This window comes from Gossypium hirsutum, chromosome A05, assembly GCF_007990345.1.
Source record: "Gossypium hirsutum isolate 1008001.06 chromosome A05, Gossypium_hirsutum_v2.1, whole genome shotgun sequence".
NCBI classification, from domain to species: domain Eukaryota; kingdom Viridiplantae; phylum Streptophyta; class Magnoliopsida; order Malvales; family Malvaceae; genus Gossypium; species Gossypium hirsutum.
Window position 1 is genome coordinate 9,338,589 of NC_053428.1, and position 14,174 is coordinate 9,352,762.

The following is a 14,174-nucleotide window of genomic DNA, read 5'->3' on the forward strand; positions in this document are numbered from 1 at the left end:
TGAACAGTTTTTTTAGTTAAGGTTTAGGTTTGAAAATTTTAATTAATTAATTTTTTTAATTAAAATTTTATTTTCATCCCATTTAGGAATCTAAGTTGGCACCTAAAATCTAGTTGGACTGCCACCTACGATTACCGTTAGAGAGATAACAAAACTTAACGATAGAGTGATCACTTCGTAACAAAATAATAACATAAGTGACTAAAACGTAACAATTTAAACATAAGTGACTAAAATGTAACCTGAGACAAACAAAAGTGACTATTTTTATAGATTATCCAAAAAATTAATAGCAATAACAATTTTACCAAACTAATAATTTAAATGAAAACTTTCAAATAATTTAATGATAATTTTATAATTTTTAAAATTTAATGATGATTTATGTATTTTTTTTTTCTTTTAATCGTTTAAAAACAAGCAAGCAAACAAACCATCAATTTTAAACCAAAACGACTTTAATAAATAAATAATACACTCACCCTCCATAGCAGTGATTGCTTGGTGCTTTCGTTTCATGCATGAAGAAGGCGTAACGAGTGAAATTTAGGTAAGAAATCTTATATTTCCTTTTGAAATGCTAACCAATGTAGTTACCTAATTATCCCAAGAAAGGGAAACAACACAAACAAAAGGAAATAGTGATTTTATTTTATTTATAAAGACATATCCATCTTTTTTTTTCTATAAAACCTAAAGTTTTTTCATATTTCCCCACTTATTTAGGTTTTCTTTTGAAAAATAAAATAAAATTACAAGTTGATTTATAATTACAAGTACATCTAAATAATTATTATAAAACATAATTTGATAATTGAAATATATTCAAATATAGAATCTTAATATACAGAGAATTCAAATATGATTTATTTATTTCTAAATTTCTAAAACCTTAACATTATTATTAAATCGATATTAAATATTTTCCCTTAAATTCAAATAAAATTGCTAAACTTTTTAAGAGATTGTGATTTAAAATAAAGTAATAAAAGTGGTTATAAATGGACATATTTAAGTAACAAATGAGTTCAATTTCAAAAAGTTTTGGAGAAAAAAAGCATATTAATTTATTTAGTTTTGGCATTTTCAACAAATGTTTCTTAGCCCACCATGTTCACATGGAAAATTTTTACTTATTATTTTTTCAAAATTTGATATTTCAAAATTCAAAATTTCTTTCATTCAAGTTGAAAAAAAAATCAAATAAACGAAGATCTCCTAAATAGGTTCATGAATAAAAAAGATTTAATACAAGACAAAATTAGGTATTAAAATTCAAAATTTGCCCCATTTAAAAAAAAAAAAAAACTATAACGATTGATTGAACTGACAAAAAGCTTGTAATGGGTCCATCGGTTCTTAGCGGCTCCCAGGCCCCAATAGCAATCAATATCTTCAATATTTAAATTAAACATTAAAGAAAGCAAAACTTTAATTAATTGCATACTTAACTAACTTCCTCTCAGATTTAGAAAAGTGGTAATCTCGTAATATATGGAAAAGTGGGAGGCAAATTCCCGAAGCTCCGATATCCGTTTTTCTTTTTTCGAAAATTTTCAAAATGCCTTTATTATTCCCTTTTCGCTTTTGTTTTTCCATTTAGAACGGTCGGAAATTATCCTTTTAACGCCGTTAACCTCAACATTTCTCCGAACTTATTGCCGTCCCATCACAGTCAAACCATACTAACGCCGTCAAAAAGCTCCAGGCTTGAGGCTCCCTCTCTTCATTCTCAAGCTCTTTCATGCTTATTTTAAAAAGAGGAATAAAACAAATCTTCTCTATCTAAATTCGTTGCCATTTGATTGTCCATTCAACTCGCCGGCATTTCTAAACGCTGTAAGTGTTCACTGAAGAATTTTCGTCGCCGATTCTCCTCTTCTTTTTATGAAAGGAAAAAACTCCAAATCTGTTAGTTCCGATCCGAATCTATACATAAATTTCAATCTCATTTTGTTTGATTTTCCTTCTTTCTTTCATTTTTTTTAATCTGGAAAAGGTAATTGCTTCTTCTTTCAATTCTAATGTAAAACATTAACATTTTTGTTGCTTTTTTTATTAATAATTTTTTCTTTCTATATTTATCAAAGTGATGATCTTATATAGCTGAATTATTGATTCATTAGTGTCAACTCAATGACTTTCAGCTTTTCTTCGATCACGGTGTACTGAAAGGTTTTCAGATTCATTAAAAGAAATGTAATAAATGCATTTATATCTTGAAGTAATACTACGTCATTTTCACTGACTCCAAGTTGGCTCAGTGTAGTTACAAAGTGCTTTGAATCGCACAATCGTTAAAGCTCTCATCAATGGAATCTTCACAGCATCAAAGGAGAGGAGGAGGATTTGTGTCGCTATCTCCATCTCAAACGCCACGTTCAAACGATAAACCGGTGCGAGATCTGCGATCGGGTGATTCCAATTCAAGCTCCAAACATGATAAGGATAAGGGCGTTAACGTTCAGGTCATTTTACGTTGCAGGTCAGTTTTTCCCCATGATTTTTAATTAGTTATTTAATTTAAATAAGATTAATGATATCAATACAATTTTGATTTTTTTTCCATAGGCCGTTGAGTGCAGAAGAAATGAGAATACATACACCAGTGGTGATATCGTGTAATGAAAGTAGACGAGAAGTTTGTGCTGTACAGAATATTGCTAATAAGCAAATTGACAGGACCTTTCTTTTTGATAAGGTTTCATTTCAATTTTTTTCTTTTTTTGTTTGTTTTATTTGAAAGGTAGAGAAGAATTTGATATCGAGTGACGATTTATAATGTTGGAGGATTGTTTCTTTTAGGTCTTTGGTCCATCGTCTCAGCAAAAGGAGTTATTTGAATTGGCTGTCTCTCCAATTGTGAATGAAGTTCTCGAGGGTTACAATTGCACTATCTTTGCATATGGTCAGACGGGAACTGGAAAGACGTACACAATGGAAGGAGGGGCAAGGAAAAAGGTTCACCTTTTGTGTTCTATTTTAATCCTAATTTTCCTAATTCATTTATGAATTTCATTTTTTTTGGCTAGCTTTCGATTCTACAATTCTAAGAGAAACTTCTGATTTATGCAGAACGGGGAATTTCCAAGTGACGCTGGTGTTATTCCCAGAGCTGTTAAACAAATTTTTGATATATTAGAAGCTCAAAGTGCTGAATATAGTATGAAAGTTACATTTCTAGAGCTTTACAATGAGGAAATAACAGATCTTTTGGCACCAGAGGAAACTACAAAATTCATTGATGATAAATCTAAGAAACCCATTGCCCTTATGGAAGATGGAAAAGGGGGAGTTTTTGTCAGAGGCCTGGAAGAAGAGCTAGTAACTACTGCTAATGAAATTTACAAAATCTTGGAAAAAGGTTCTGCTAAACGGCGTACGGCTGAGACTCTACTTAACAAACAAAGTAGTCGATCTCATTCTATATTTTCTATTACAATCCACATAAAGGAGTGCACTCCAGAGGGGGAAGAGATGATTAAATGTGGAAAGCTAAATCTTGTTGACCTTGCTGGTTCCGAGAATATTTCACGTTCTGGGGCGCGAGAGGTATTGCAGCACCACCCTTATTGTATATAATTTTCTTTCGTTTCAGAGATTGTAATTTGATATTAACTGTGTTAGAATATTTAGAGCTTTCATGTGTCGATCTCAAATAAGTTAACTCTTACAGGGCAGAGCAAGGGAAGCTGGAGAGATTAATAAAAGCTTGCTCACTCTTGGTCGCGTTATCAATGCTCTCGTTGAGCACTCAGGTCATGTTCCATATAGGTATGAATTATCAATAGGTGAAAAATTCTCATATGCACTTGCTCGTGTTTTGGATAAGATTTATAAAATAAATTTGCAAATGGCAGAGATAGCAAACTAACAAGACTGCTGAGGGACTCACTGGGAGGGAAAACCAAAACATGTATAATCGCCACAGTCTCACCATCCATCCATTGTCTGGAAGAAACACTCAGCACTCTAGATTATGCTCATCGTGCCAAGAATATCAAGAACAAACCAGAGGTCAGTGTCCTAGTCACCAGGATCACCTTTTGAGCTTTTTGTTCCTAAATTTTTTCGCATTATAAAGCTGAATTTGTCCCATTTCTCTTTTATAGCAAGTTATTGCTTTAAAAAAATAAAGCAAGTTATTTTTTTTCCTACTGGCAACATGCTGAAATTAGTTGAATTGTTATTATTACAGATTAACCAGAAGATGATGAAATCTGCTTTAATAAAAGATCTATATTCTGAAATTGATCGGCTAAGGCAAGGTAGTTGACTGCTCCTAAATTTTTTGTCAAGAATATTTAATTTCCCCATCCATTGGTTCTTATATGTGATGAATTTTTGCTGCCCTTTTTACGCTTAATCAGAGGTGTATGCTGCAAGAGAGAAAAATGGGATTTATATTCCACGAGATCGCTATCTCCATGACGAAGCAGAAAAGAAGGTTGGATTTCTGACAATATGATTGAGTGGTAGAATTGTTTGTCCCGATTTCATGGTGCATTAGATTTATTAGCATTACTAATAAATGTTAACTTTTACCTCAGGCTATGGCTGAAAAAATAGAGCGCATGGAACTTGTGTCAGAATCTAAAGAGAAGGTACATTTCATCAAAATCGTTTCTTTTATTTCTGACTATGGTTTAGAGGTCAAAGCTTATTTCTCTACTTTTGTGCAGCAAATTACTGAGCTTCAGGAACTCTACAATTCACAGCAGATGTTGACTGCAGATTTAAGTGAGAAACTTGGAAAGACAGAGGTATTACAGTTTTGCACGATCAACTTACAAATGTCATAGCAGCTCTTTTCTTCTCCCATATTGTGACAGAACTGAACTTGCCTACTTTTTCAGAAAAAACTGGAGGAAACTGAAAATGCGTTGTTTGATCTTGAAGATAAACATAGACAAGCAAATGCAACTATTAAAGAGAAGGAATTTTTAATATCTAATCTCCTTAAATCTGGTGAGTTGAAATATGACCTGCTTCTTTATTCTTGGGCACTTTATTTCTCTTTCATTTTCTTCACTCAACGGTTGTTTTTTATGACTTTTCACAAGGTAAGGTCTTCATGAGATGTAAATGTGTTTTTTCTGATGATAAATATGTATATAATATCTTTATGGTTGTCTTTCTCTAGTTTGAACTCATGCCAGCCTATGTGAAAGTTTCTAATACTAATATGCCCATTGCTAATTTTTCAGAGAAAGCGCTTGTTGAGCGTGCTTTTGAACTCCGAGAAGAGCTTGAAAACGCTGCTTCAGACGTCTCAGATTTGTTTGCCAAGATCGGTTAGTATCTTTCAGAGTGCACATTGTTTTGGCATGGTTGTTCTATGAAGTAATGGTTTCTTTTCAAATGCTGTCTGTTTTCAGAAAGGAAGGATAAAATTGAGGATGGAAATAAAGCACTTATCCAAAAGTTCCAGTCCCAGTTGACCCAGCAGCTTGAAATTTTGCATAAGACAGTGGCAGCTTCTGTGACTCAACAAGAGCAGCAACTGAAAGAAATGGAGGAAGATATGCAGTCCTTTGTATCAACAAAATCAGAGGTATGGTTCCAAACATCACCTTTGAACATATTCTATGACTTGATTTATAGTTCTCTAATAGCTTTACCTGTTTATAACTGAAGGCCACGGAAGAACTTCAAGGAAGGTTGGGGAAATTGAAGAGCACATATGGTTCGGGAATCAAAGCTTTGGACGATATAGCTCTAAAGCTTGATGGGAACTCCAAGTCAACTTTTGGTGATCTAAACTCGGAAGTTTCCAAGCACTCACGTGACCTGGAAGACGTAAGTAGTCTTAAGATGGCTAGATTTTAAGTGAACCTTCTTTTTGTACTGCTTATGAAGTTATTTTATAATGGTTCAGCTCTTCAAAGGAATTGCTTCCGAAGCTGATGCATTACTTAATGACCTTCAAAGTAGTCTTTACAAGCAAGAAGAGAAGCTAACTGCATTTGCACAACAGCAGCGTGAGGTTTGTAAATGATTGCTTCGTGTCTCAGCTAACCTGTAACTGAGAGCTGTTGATTGTAGATTCACTTATTTCTATGCAATATACAGGCACATTCCAGGGCCGTAGATAATGCAAGGGCAATTTCTAAAATAGCAGTGAATTTCTTTGCGACTTTAGACATGCATGCATCCAAGCTGACCAAAATCGTGGAAGAAGCACAAGCCGTAAATGACAACAAGCTGTCTGAATTTGAAAAGAAGTTTGAGGTTGGTTATTGTTCTTAGTTCGATATTATATGAGTTTGAGGTTGGCTATTGTTCTTAGTCGATATTATATGCATTTTACTAAAGCCTGTTGCAGTTAAATTTAATACATTGTATTATAATGTAGGAATGTGCTGCTTATGAAGAGAAGCAGTTGCTACAAAAGGTTGCAGAGCTGCTAGCAGGTTCAAGTGCTAGGAAGAAAAAACTGGTACCGACTTATATATGTTGTAGGAGTGTGTTGTTGATGCTTGATAACCGATTTGGGGGTAATAAGTTCCTTTTTTCTGTCTGCTTTAGGTCCAAATGGCGGTCCATGATCTGCGGGAAAATGCATCGAGCAAAACCAGTGAACTACAGAAAGAAATGTCTACCATGCAAGAGTCCACTTCTGTTGTCAAAACAGAATGGAATGTTCGCATGGAAAGCACAGAATCCCACTATGTTGAAGATACTTCTGCTGTAGAATGTGGAAAGAAAGACATGGAAGATGTTCTCCAAAACTGGTACCGGTTGTTTTTGTGATGATGACACATTAGATACATTTTTCCCTGGCATCAGATCTCTGCTTTTAATGTGTTTTTTTTTTTTTACTGACCATTCTACGAAATTGCCGTGCAGTTTGAAGCAAGCAAAAATGAGTGCTCAGCAGTGGAGGAACGCCCAGGAATCCCTTCTTAGCCTAGAAAAGAGAAATGTCGATTCTGTGGACTCCATCGTTAGGTATGCTACCACCTCAGAAGTCAAAACTGTTATTTCAACTGTTTATTTTTCTTCAAAGCCCAGTATTTGACATCCATATCTCTGACATGTGTGCTGGGAAGGACCCTTTAACTATATAGGAAAACTTAGTAACATACCTCGTATCAGACTTAACTCATGTCTGAGTAACATAACCTCAAAATTTTCAAATCTAGATCATTGATATTCTTCTTCCTATTTATTCAACCAGTGGAGGGATGGAAGCCAATCGGATATTCCGTGATCAATTTTCTTCTGCTGTATCCACTGCTCTTGAAGACGTAGACACAGCAAACAACAGTTGCCTAACATCCATTGATCGTAAGTATCTAGATTTGTCCAAAACAAATGAAAATCAGATATTTCTAGGAATTTCCTTAAACTAATCAAACAAAAATCCTTGCAGATTCGTTACAACTTGACCGTGATGCTTGTGGGAACTTGAATTCCATGATATCTCCTTGTTGTGACGATTTGAGAGACCTGAAAAGTGGTCACTACCACAAGATTGTAGAAATTACAGAGAATGCTTCACAATGCCTCGAGGACGAATACATGGTAAAGACTCTAAAACCTCTTCCCCACTCGATTATGTTTAGACAAATCAGACAATTCCTTACTAAAACGTTATTATCTTTGTAAATCATAGGTGGACAAGCCATCTTGTTCGACTCCAAGGAAGAGGTCATTCAACCTTCCGAGTGTTTCATCCATTGACGAACTCAGAACTCCTCCATTCGAGGAGTTATTGAAGTTGTTTTGGGAAGCAAAATCTGCAAAACTAGCGAATGGAGATGTAAAACATATGCTGGCAGCATATGAAGCAGCCCAAGCCTTGAAAGACTCCAGAGTTCCACTCACTGCTATAAACTAAAAGTGAGATGGAAAGGAACAAACATATTTAAGAAAACAAAGGCCGAGTATAGTATAGTGTTAAGAACAAAAGGTGTGTACAGATTCAGAACCATTCCACTCTTTTTTTTTTTCTTTCTTGTATTTCATTAATTGTTTGTTTGCTTGTTGGATTCAGCAAATTATCACATTTACATACTAAATCAGATTTTCTTCTCTTCTTTTCTCTCTTTTGTCCTTTATCTGTGTTTTTTTGGACATGTATTCAAGCATGTATATGAGATATGAAAAAGTTTTTAAAGAATGCCGTTAAAAAACTGAATATGCTCAATACTGATTCAGATAACATAGAAAATCTAGAAGAAACAAAACCAGGATTAAAGCTTTGTATGGTAGGCAGATAGAAACTCTAGAGATACAAAATTGGATGATGAAAAAGGTTTCGGACATTCATCAATAACGTTAAAAATATAATATGATTTTAATATTTTATGCTTATAATGTAATATTTTAGCATTATATTTTTTTATAAATTTAAAAAAAAAAAAGAAGAAGAAGAAGAGGAGGATTGGAATCTGTCTTAATCTTTGTTTTTGTGAATAAATTAATTTATTTATTATCTTTTTCAATTTTCTTACTTACTTTTCTAGCTTCTCTTCATCCAGACACTTTCCTAGTCCATCAGATAATAAAACCCATGTGTCTTTCTTTTCAACAAAAAAGTGGAAGAAAAGAGAATTTCGAAGCAGGAAAGTTTATGTAAAAATAAGCACATAAAGCATGTAATAATTCTATCAAATTCTAGGGAATGCAAAATATGGCATATTACAAGAACCAAATTAGCATGTTTTTATCAGCTCAGTGAACATATATAAGCTATATTTGAAATTACCAAAATAAGATATCAAAAAATATTTATGAAACGCAAAAATCATGGAACATCCACCTGTATGTATTGAAGCACCGTTCTTTGGGCATATCTCAGAAGATCACTTTCTAATCTACATTTTGGACTAGAAATCACTATACATGTAAGCCTTTCAACGTATAACACAAAAACCTTGAATGGGATCGACAACCGCACCACCTTCTACCCTCTTGGTGGACTCTGACCTGCAAAACTGCCGGTGTTTCCCTTTGTCAGAAATTATACAAGTACAGTAAAAAAGACAGCACAGAAGAGAATCCCATAACTATTATTAACAGGGTTAAATGCAGCCCTCTAAAATGTCTACAAAATTCATAATTACAAATGTTCATATACTAAAAATAATAAAATATTCAGAGAGGTGAAAATGGTGAGAACAGGATCATTGTTACCCTCTGAAGCCTCATCTGGTTAAAGAGATTTATAAGTTCAAACAACTAACAAACAAAAAGTTTATGCACCGTATATACTTAATAAAAAACTACCTGAAATGTTGATCAAAATCTTCATTAGTGGAATTTTCTTGACATAGCAATTTGCTTTCTTGCACAGGATGACCATGTTGTTGGGTGTTACCTTGCTCAGACCCATGACTGGTGTCAACATTATCCTCCACGTTTTGTGTATTATGGGAATCTGTCTCCATCTTTTTATCACAGCATGGAGGCTCGACATTAAGATCAGAGACCAAATCTCCTGATTGATCCCCAGTCCCATGAAAAGCCACAGTTACGGCTCCTTGATCAGGTTGCTCAGCAGCATCTTTTTTCTGCCTCTTCCATTTCTTAGTAGATGAAGTACCATCATCCTCAAAATCCTCTTCTTCTCTTTCTCTATGCAAATAAACCCACAATTTCCTCTCTCCATCAAATTGTACACAAGGATCTCGTTCGTAATGCAAACGGTCTAAGGCCCCGCTAACAACCTGGTTAACTTGTGCATCAGAAACTTCTTCGACAATGTACTGGGAGTCTCTTATCAAAGTACAAACATCTGCACGGGTGCCGATACTTCCAGGCAATCTGGCAGCTGCATCTCTCACAATACAAAGAATTGTAACATGTGGTGGCCGGTCACGTTTCAGCATAAAATGATCTCGAGCCTTTGAAGTTGGTTTACCTCCACACCTTCGCAAGGGAGCAACTATAGATTTTTTGCCATCAGCAGCCGTGTAAGAGAAGGCCCTGTCAGGAATAGAATATCTAAGAAGCTCCTCCCTACGGAAATAAGCTCTCACTTCTTCAGAACTTGGACTAATGGTGCTAAGGCTCTTCTGAGCTCTTAGGTCTCTGAACCTTTCTTTCTCATCTAAATTGGCTTGCATCAATTCAAGCGGTGGTGCAGGAAGACTCCCTAATAGCTGGAGAGTCTCCTGACCATTTTTCAGCCAATTGGCAAATGAATCAACTAACTTGACAAGCATTTTCGGTGGCAGACCCCAGGCTTCGGGTGATGTTACCTCCTCAATAGTCTCATGATCATTTGAGCTATGCATAACAGGACCAACCCAAGACCAACCTTTTGTGGACTTCTCATAGGCAACAAGTGCCTTCCAGCCTTTTGCTCCCAAAGGTGCTGTTTTTGATGAGAAAATTTTCAGAACTCCCCGAACTAAATCTTGAAGCGGCTCTTGTGTCTCAAGGATACATGGATCCCCAGGATTCGCCGCCACCCGACTAACAATCTCATGAACAGTTAGAGAAAGCGCACTTGCTTGCACAGGATGGTCCAAATCATTGCTAACTGCATTTTCACAAGAAAGAACTCCATTCGCGCCACCTTCCTGCTTTCCATTTTGCTCTTCTCTAGGCTTGCTAACCTCTAAGGAGTCTTCTGGAAGTGGTGTAATCATTGCCAAGCGAACTGCAGAAAGAAGATGTATAATTGAGAACGAGAAACCAGTATGAACTGTGGGGGTGATCAAAATAAATGGCTTTTTCTGTGGTTTGGTTTCTATCTCCACATCTATGGCTCCTAATTCTGCACCATGTGGTTCAGAAGCTTCCATATCAGAAGCACTAATATCAGCCTCCAGTTTTCGCTTTCCCTTTTTCTTCAAGAAAAGGGAATCATCGATTTGCTGCTCAAGGTTAGACTGCAGGTTACCATCTTCGCCCCTTCTATCAACATGTGCCACATACTCCTTCCCCTTCCTTTTCTTTGTCCCTTTGTTGCACCCTCGTAATGAAGCTTCGGATTTTTCACAGCGATCATATGCTTCAATGCTCTGACCTTTCTTCGTATTTCTACCCGGGTTATTTTCATCAGCTAACGAGAGTGTCACAGGTAAAGCATCCTCCTCATCAACAAGATAATCACGCAGATAATTTGACTGAGACGTAGAATGATCATAGGCGAGTTCACCTTTCTGCCTTTTGTCAGTAGGGTAGACCCTCGATGAGGACTTGTGTAACCCGTTACCAGGTTCCCCTCGTAACTGGGCACTTTTACCCAACTTGTAAACTTGTTTCCTATCAACCTCGTCCATTAATCTAGAAGTAGAGTTAAGCAAGGGGCTTTCACTCATCTTGCCCTTCTGTTTTCCTTTAAAATAGTAGTTTTCTACTCCAGGCACATGCACATCTTCCCTAAAGCTCTTCTTGGAGAAGTGAGTGATTCCATCAACAGTCCATCCATCCTCCATAGAATTTTTCTTCAAAGATTTGGTCTTTTTAGAATCTACACCGGACTTCAATGAAGACAACTGAGAATCTTTTATGATACCCGTAGGGTATGCCAATTTGCTTCTCATTAGAGGATTGCTATCCTCGTCATTATCAAATTGCTCAGATGAGCCGGATTCTGTTTCTTCATTTCTAATAAACGCTCTACTGCCTTTGGAAACAGGGCCTCTCTTTTGCACATAGTTCGCTCTGGTCTTCTCCTGCAAAGGTTTTGTTCTACTGTCAGACTGCAGGATTCGATCATTCATCAGTGGTGAAGAAACTTTATAAGATTTAAAACTGACATCTGGAGAATCTCGTCCTGTTTTCCATTTCTTGCTCCTAACATTCCAATCATCAGATCTAACTGAAGAATCCACAGAGATATCTTCTCCATGGTTCTTATTTTGACAAAACATTTCAGCACATTCAGATAAGTCAACTCGACTCCCTTTCAATGGAAATGGAGGAGTTCGGCCCTTCGAAGACTTAATTTGTTTTCCAACAGCAAATTGCAGATGGTTTTCAGAATACTTGACCTTCTTGGGCAAATCATCAGATGTCCTGTTAGGAGGCTTTGAAGTATACATTTTTGCCTCTGACAATTTATTCATATCCCTGTTCCTACCATAGGCCTGCAAGTCATGCTTTGAAGACAAAGGCAAAGCCGCAGAACTATCACCAGCAAATTCTTCCGGTCTTTCATACTTTTTCCCTGTTCTCAATGAACCAGATTTTCCCATAATGCTATCACGCACAACATTTCGGTCTCTTCGAATACCTGCTCCGAACATTGGGTCTTCGGCATCATCATCTAACCTCATCCAATCCCTAGACCTGAGGACAGCCCCTGACTCATATTTCTGTCGAGGAAGAGTTCCTGGAAAACCATATGGCTCAGAGTTCATATTCAAACTAGGGTAAAAGCAGGTTAATCTTTTGTAAAAGGAAAAATTGACCCACCTGTCTTAAGCATACCTTTTGGATTCTGCTTCCCATATTTTGCTGGTTCCAAAGCCATCAGCTGTCCTCGGGAAATGAATTCTAAATTCGGTTCAACCCCATAGCCCGAGTAGCGTGCCTTTTTCTGTGAAGCTTTCCTGTCCTTCTCCTTTTTGCTCCACAATCCATCATTCAAATCCTCTCTTTTGGAGGATTCAGAATCCTCATCTTTGAATTTGTCATACATCAAACTCTTCTGACTTCTCATAATGTTCAAAACACGAAGCCGCTCCTCGATACCGTATCCCCTGCACTTAAGCCAAGCATCCCTTATTTGACAAAGATTGGCAACCATATTATTCTGATGCTTCCTCAAATGATGGTAATGCTGTCGCTTCTGAAAGAAATTCAAACCTTCCCGATAAAGTGCGACCCTTGGCTCACATAAGCCTCCTTTCAACATATCAAACAACTTCTTTATAGGACTCCCAAAATGAAAATTATCACCCTTAAGAAGGTCATTCAAAGTCCGCATAAATGTATCCTGATCCACATCGGGCAAAAATTTAGTAAGGCTAAACCGCTCCTCATCACTTAAACACTCATTCCACACATCAAGAGACAAAATATCTTCCAATCCAGGTAGATCGTACAACTCGAAAGGAACAGAACAAGTCAAGTTCCCAACTTGGCAGAATTCAGCCCCCGTTTCTCCTAATTCCAATAAATCAAAGTCATCCGAACCTGCTCCTGAATCAGCATCATCAAATTCATCATCATCATCATCATCGCCATCAGAATCAACAGCTGAGCTTTGTCGTTGAAGCTCATCCTCATCACTCGACACAGTCGTCTCTCTACTACCATACGAGAACTCCGAATCAAACCGTGAAACTTTGAAGTTATTCTTCTCAATCGCCATCATAACATAAACCACCAAACGAACGAAAAATCTAATCCTCAATTCTACAAAACTTAAATTGAAAATTTTATTTTGCGCATTACGGAATAGAGCGCCAATTCATCGAAACCCTAACAGAAAACAAATAAATAAAAGAAATTCACAAATATTGAAACTAAAAAACAGAATTGAAAACGAATACAATAAAATAAATAAGAATGAAACAAAATTGAAGAAGAAAAATACCTCGGTAGGAAGAATATCTGCTGCAAAAATTGAGAGAGTCAAGGAATTGGAGATTTGAAGGTTTGTTCTTTTATAATTTGAGAAAAATAAGGATGGGGGAAAACAGAGAATTTGGTTAAATCTGAGAAACCCTAAAGGGGGGTAAATAAAAATAGAAAGAGATGGGGCAAGGGAAGGGAGGATGAAGAAGACGGTGGTGACGTGGAAGGATGGGAGACGTCGGATGGGGATTAGAGGAGAAATGACGAAAAAGGGCAGAAGGGGCGGGGAGGTAGAGGAAGAAAGAAAGAAAGAAAGTGAGTGGAAAGGACAGAGGGTGTGACTCGACTGTAATCATCAACTCAGTGAGTTGAGTTGAGTTCATGCCAAAGGAAGACAGAAGATAGTGCCCCATGATTTAGGAAGTTTCCGGCCGTTGGATCTGCCCCTCGCCCCCCCCCTTCTTTCTCTTCATCTTTTTGCGCTACTACCCTCTTCGACGTCGTATTTATCTTTTCTAATCCAATAAAAGTAATTGAGTAATTTTATTAAAAAATAATAAATAAGTATTAGATTGAAAAATCAACCCATAATAATTATTAATATCACCATTGTTGGAACAGAAAAATAACCAGTTAATATCCATTAAATAATAGTAGGTGGCTTTTTCTTTATGTTACTGGATATTGAAAAA

General features: G+C 36.4%; 2 protein-coding genes across 5 annotated transcripts; one reads left to right on the forward strand and one right to left on the reverse strand.

Annotated features, from left to right (window-relative positions):
* The first annotated feature begins 1,605 nt into the window (after positions 1 to 1,605).
* On the forward strand, positions 1,606 to 8,047 carry LOC107959069 (kinesin-like protein KIN-5D). Of its 3 annotated transcripts, none has more exons than XM_041113238.1 (23): positions 1,606 to 1,911; positions 2,270 to 2,485; positions 2,572 to 2,701; positions 2,806 to 2,961; positions 3,076 to 3,552; positions 3,677 to 3,774; positions 3,861 to 4,017; positions 4,199 to 4,268; positions 4,371 to 4,447; positions 4,551 to 4,604; positions 4,683 to 4,763; positions 4,857 to 4,968; positions 5,208 to 5,294; positions 5,379 to 5,554; positions 5,638 to 5,799; positions 5,879 to 5,986; positions 6,073 to 6,231; positions 6,356 to 6,439; positions 6,529 to 6,734; positions 6,850 to 6,951; positions 7,181 to 7,290; positions 7,376 to 7,527; positions 7,619 to 8,047. In XM_041113238.1, exons 2-23 carry the CDS (start codon positions 2,313 to 2,315, stop codon positions 7,841 to 7,843), a joined length of 3,156 nt encoding a protein of 1,051 aa, XP_040969172.1. In that variant the 5' UTR covers positions 1,606 to 1,911; positions 2,270 to 2,312; the 3' UTR covers positions 7,844 to 8,047. The 3 variants fall into 3 exon arrangements, with proteins under 3 accessions (XP_040969172.1, XP_016750526.2, XP_040969171.1); XM_016895037.2 differs by having other exon boundaries at positions 1,607 to 1,839; positions 2,265 to 2,485; XM_041113237.1 differs by having other exon boundaries at positions 1,613 to 1,911; positions 2,265 to 2,485.
* Positions 8,048 to 8,620: 573 nt separating this feature from the next.
* Positions 8,621 to 13,968, reverse strand: LOC107959068 (uncharacterized). 2 transcript variants are annotated; one of them, XM_016895035.2, is made up of 4 exons: positions 13,502 to 13,968; positions 12,376 to 13,386; positions 9,235 to 12,292; positions 8,621 to 8,942 (listed from the first exon to the last, which is right to left on the reverse strand). In XM_016895035.2, the coding sequence occupies exons 2-4, from the start codon at positions 13,277 to 13,279 to the stop codon at positions 8,912 to 8,914; spliced, it is 3,993 nt and encodes a 1,330-aa protein (XP_016750524.2). In that variant the 5' UTR covers positions 13,280 to 13,386; positions 13,502 to 13,968; the 3' UTR covers positions 8,621 to 8,911. The 2 variants fall into 2 exon arrangements, with proteins under 2 accessions (XP_016750524.2, XP_016750525.2); XM_016895036.2 differs by having other exon boundaries at positions 12,391 to 13,386; positions 13,502 to 13,960.
* Between the last annotated feature and the right edge of the window lie 206 nt (positions 13,969 to 14,174).

Bases quoted from the DNA above. Each gene is read 5' to 3' on its own strand.
- LOC107959069 (XM_041113238.1), top strand. From the start codon at position 2,313: ATGGAATCTTCACAGCATCAAAGGAGAGGAGGAGGATTTGTGTCGCTA. The intron at 4,969-5,207 runs GTGAGTTGAAAT...CTAATTTTTCAG, and splicing joins ATCTAATCTCCTTAAATCTG to AGAAAGCGCTTGTTGAGCGT. The intron at 7,291-7,375 runs GTAAGTATCTAG...AAATCCTTGCAG, and splicing joins TTGCCTAACATCCATTGATC to ATTCGTTACAACTTGACCGT.
- LOC107959068 (XM_016895035.2), bottom strand. From the start codon at position 13,279: ATGATGGCGATTGAGAAGAATAACTTCAAAGTTTCACGGTTTGATTCG. The intron at 12,293-12,375 runs GTGGGTCAATTT...ATGGTTTTCCAG, and splicing joins AAAAGGTATGCTTAAGACAG to GAACTCTTCCTCGACAGAAA. The intron at 8,943-9,234 runs GTAGTTTTTTAT...AAACACCGGCAG, and splicing joins GATTTTGATCAACATTTCAG to TTTTGCAGGTCAGAGTCCAC.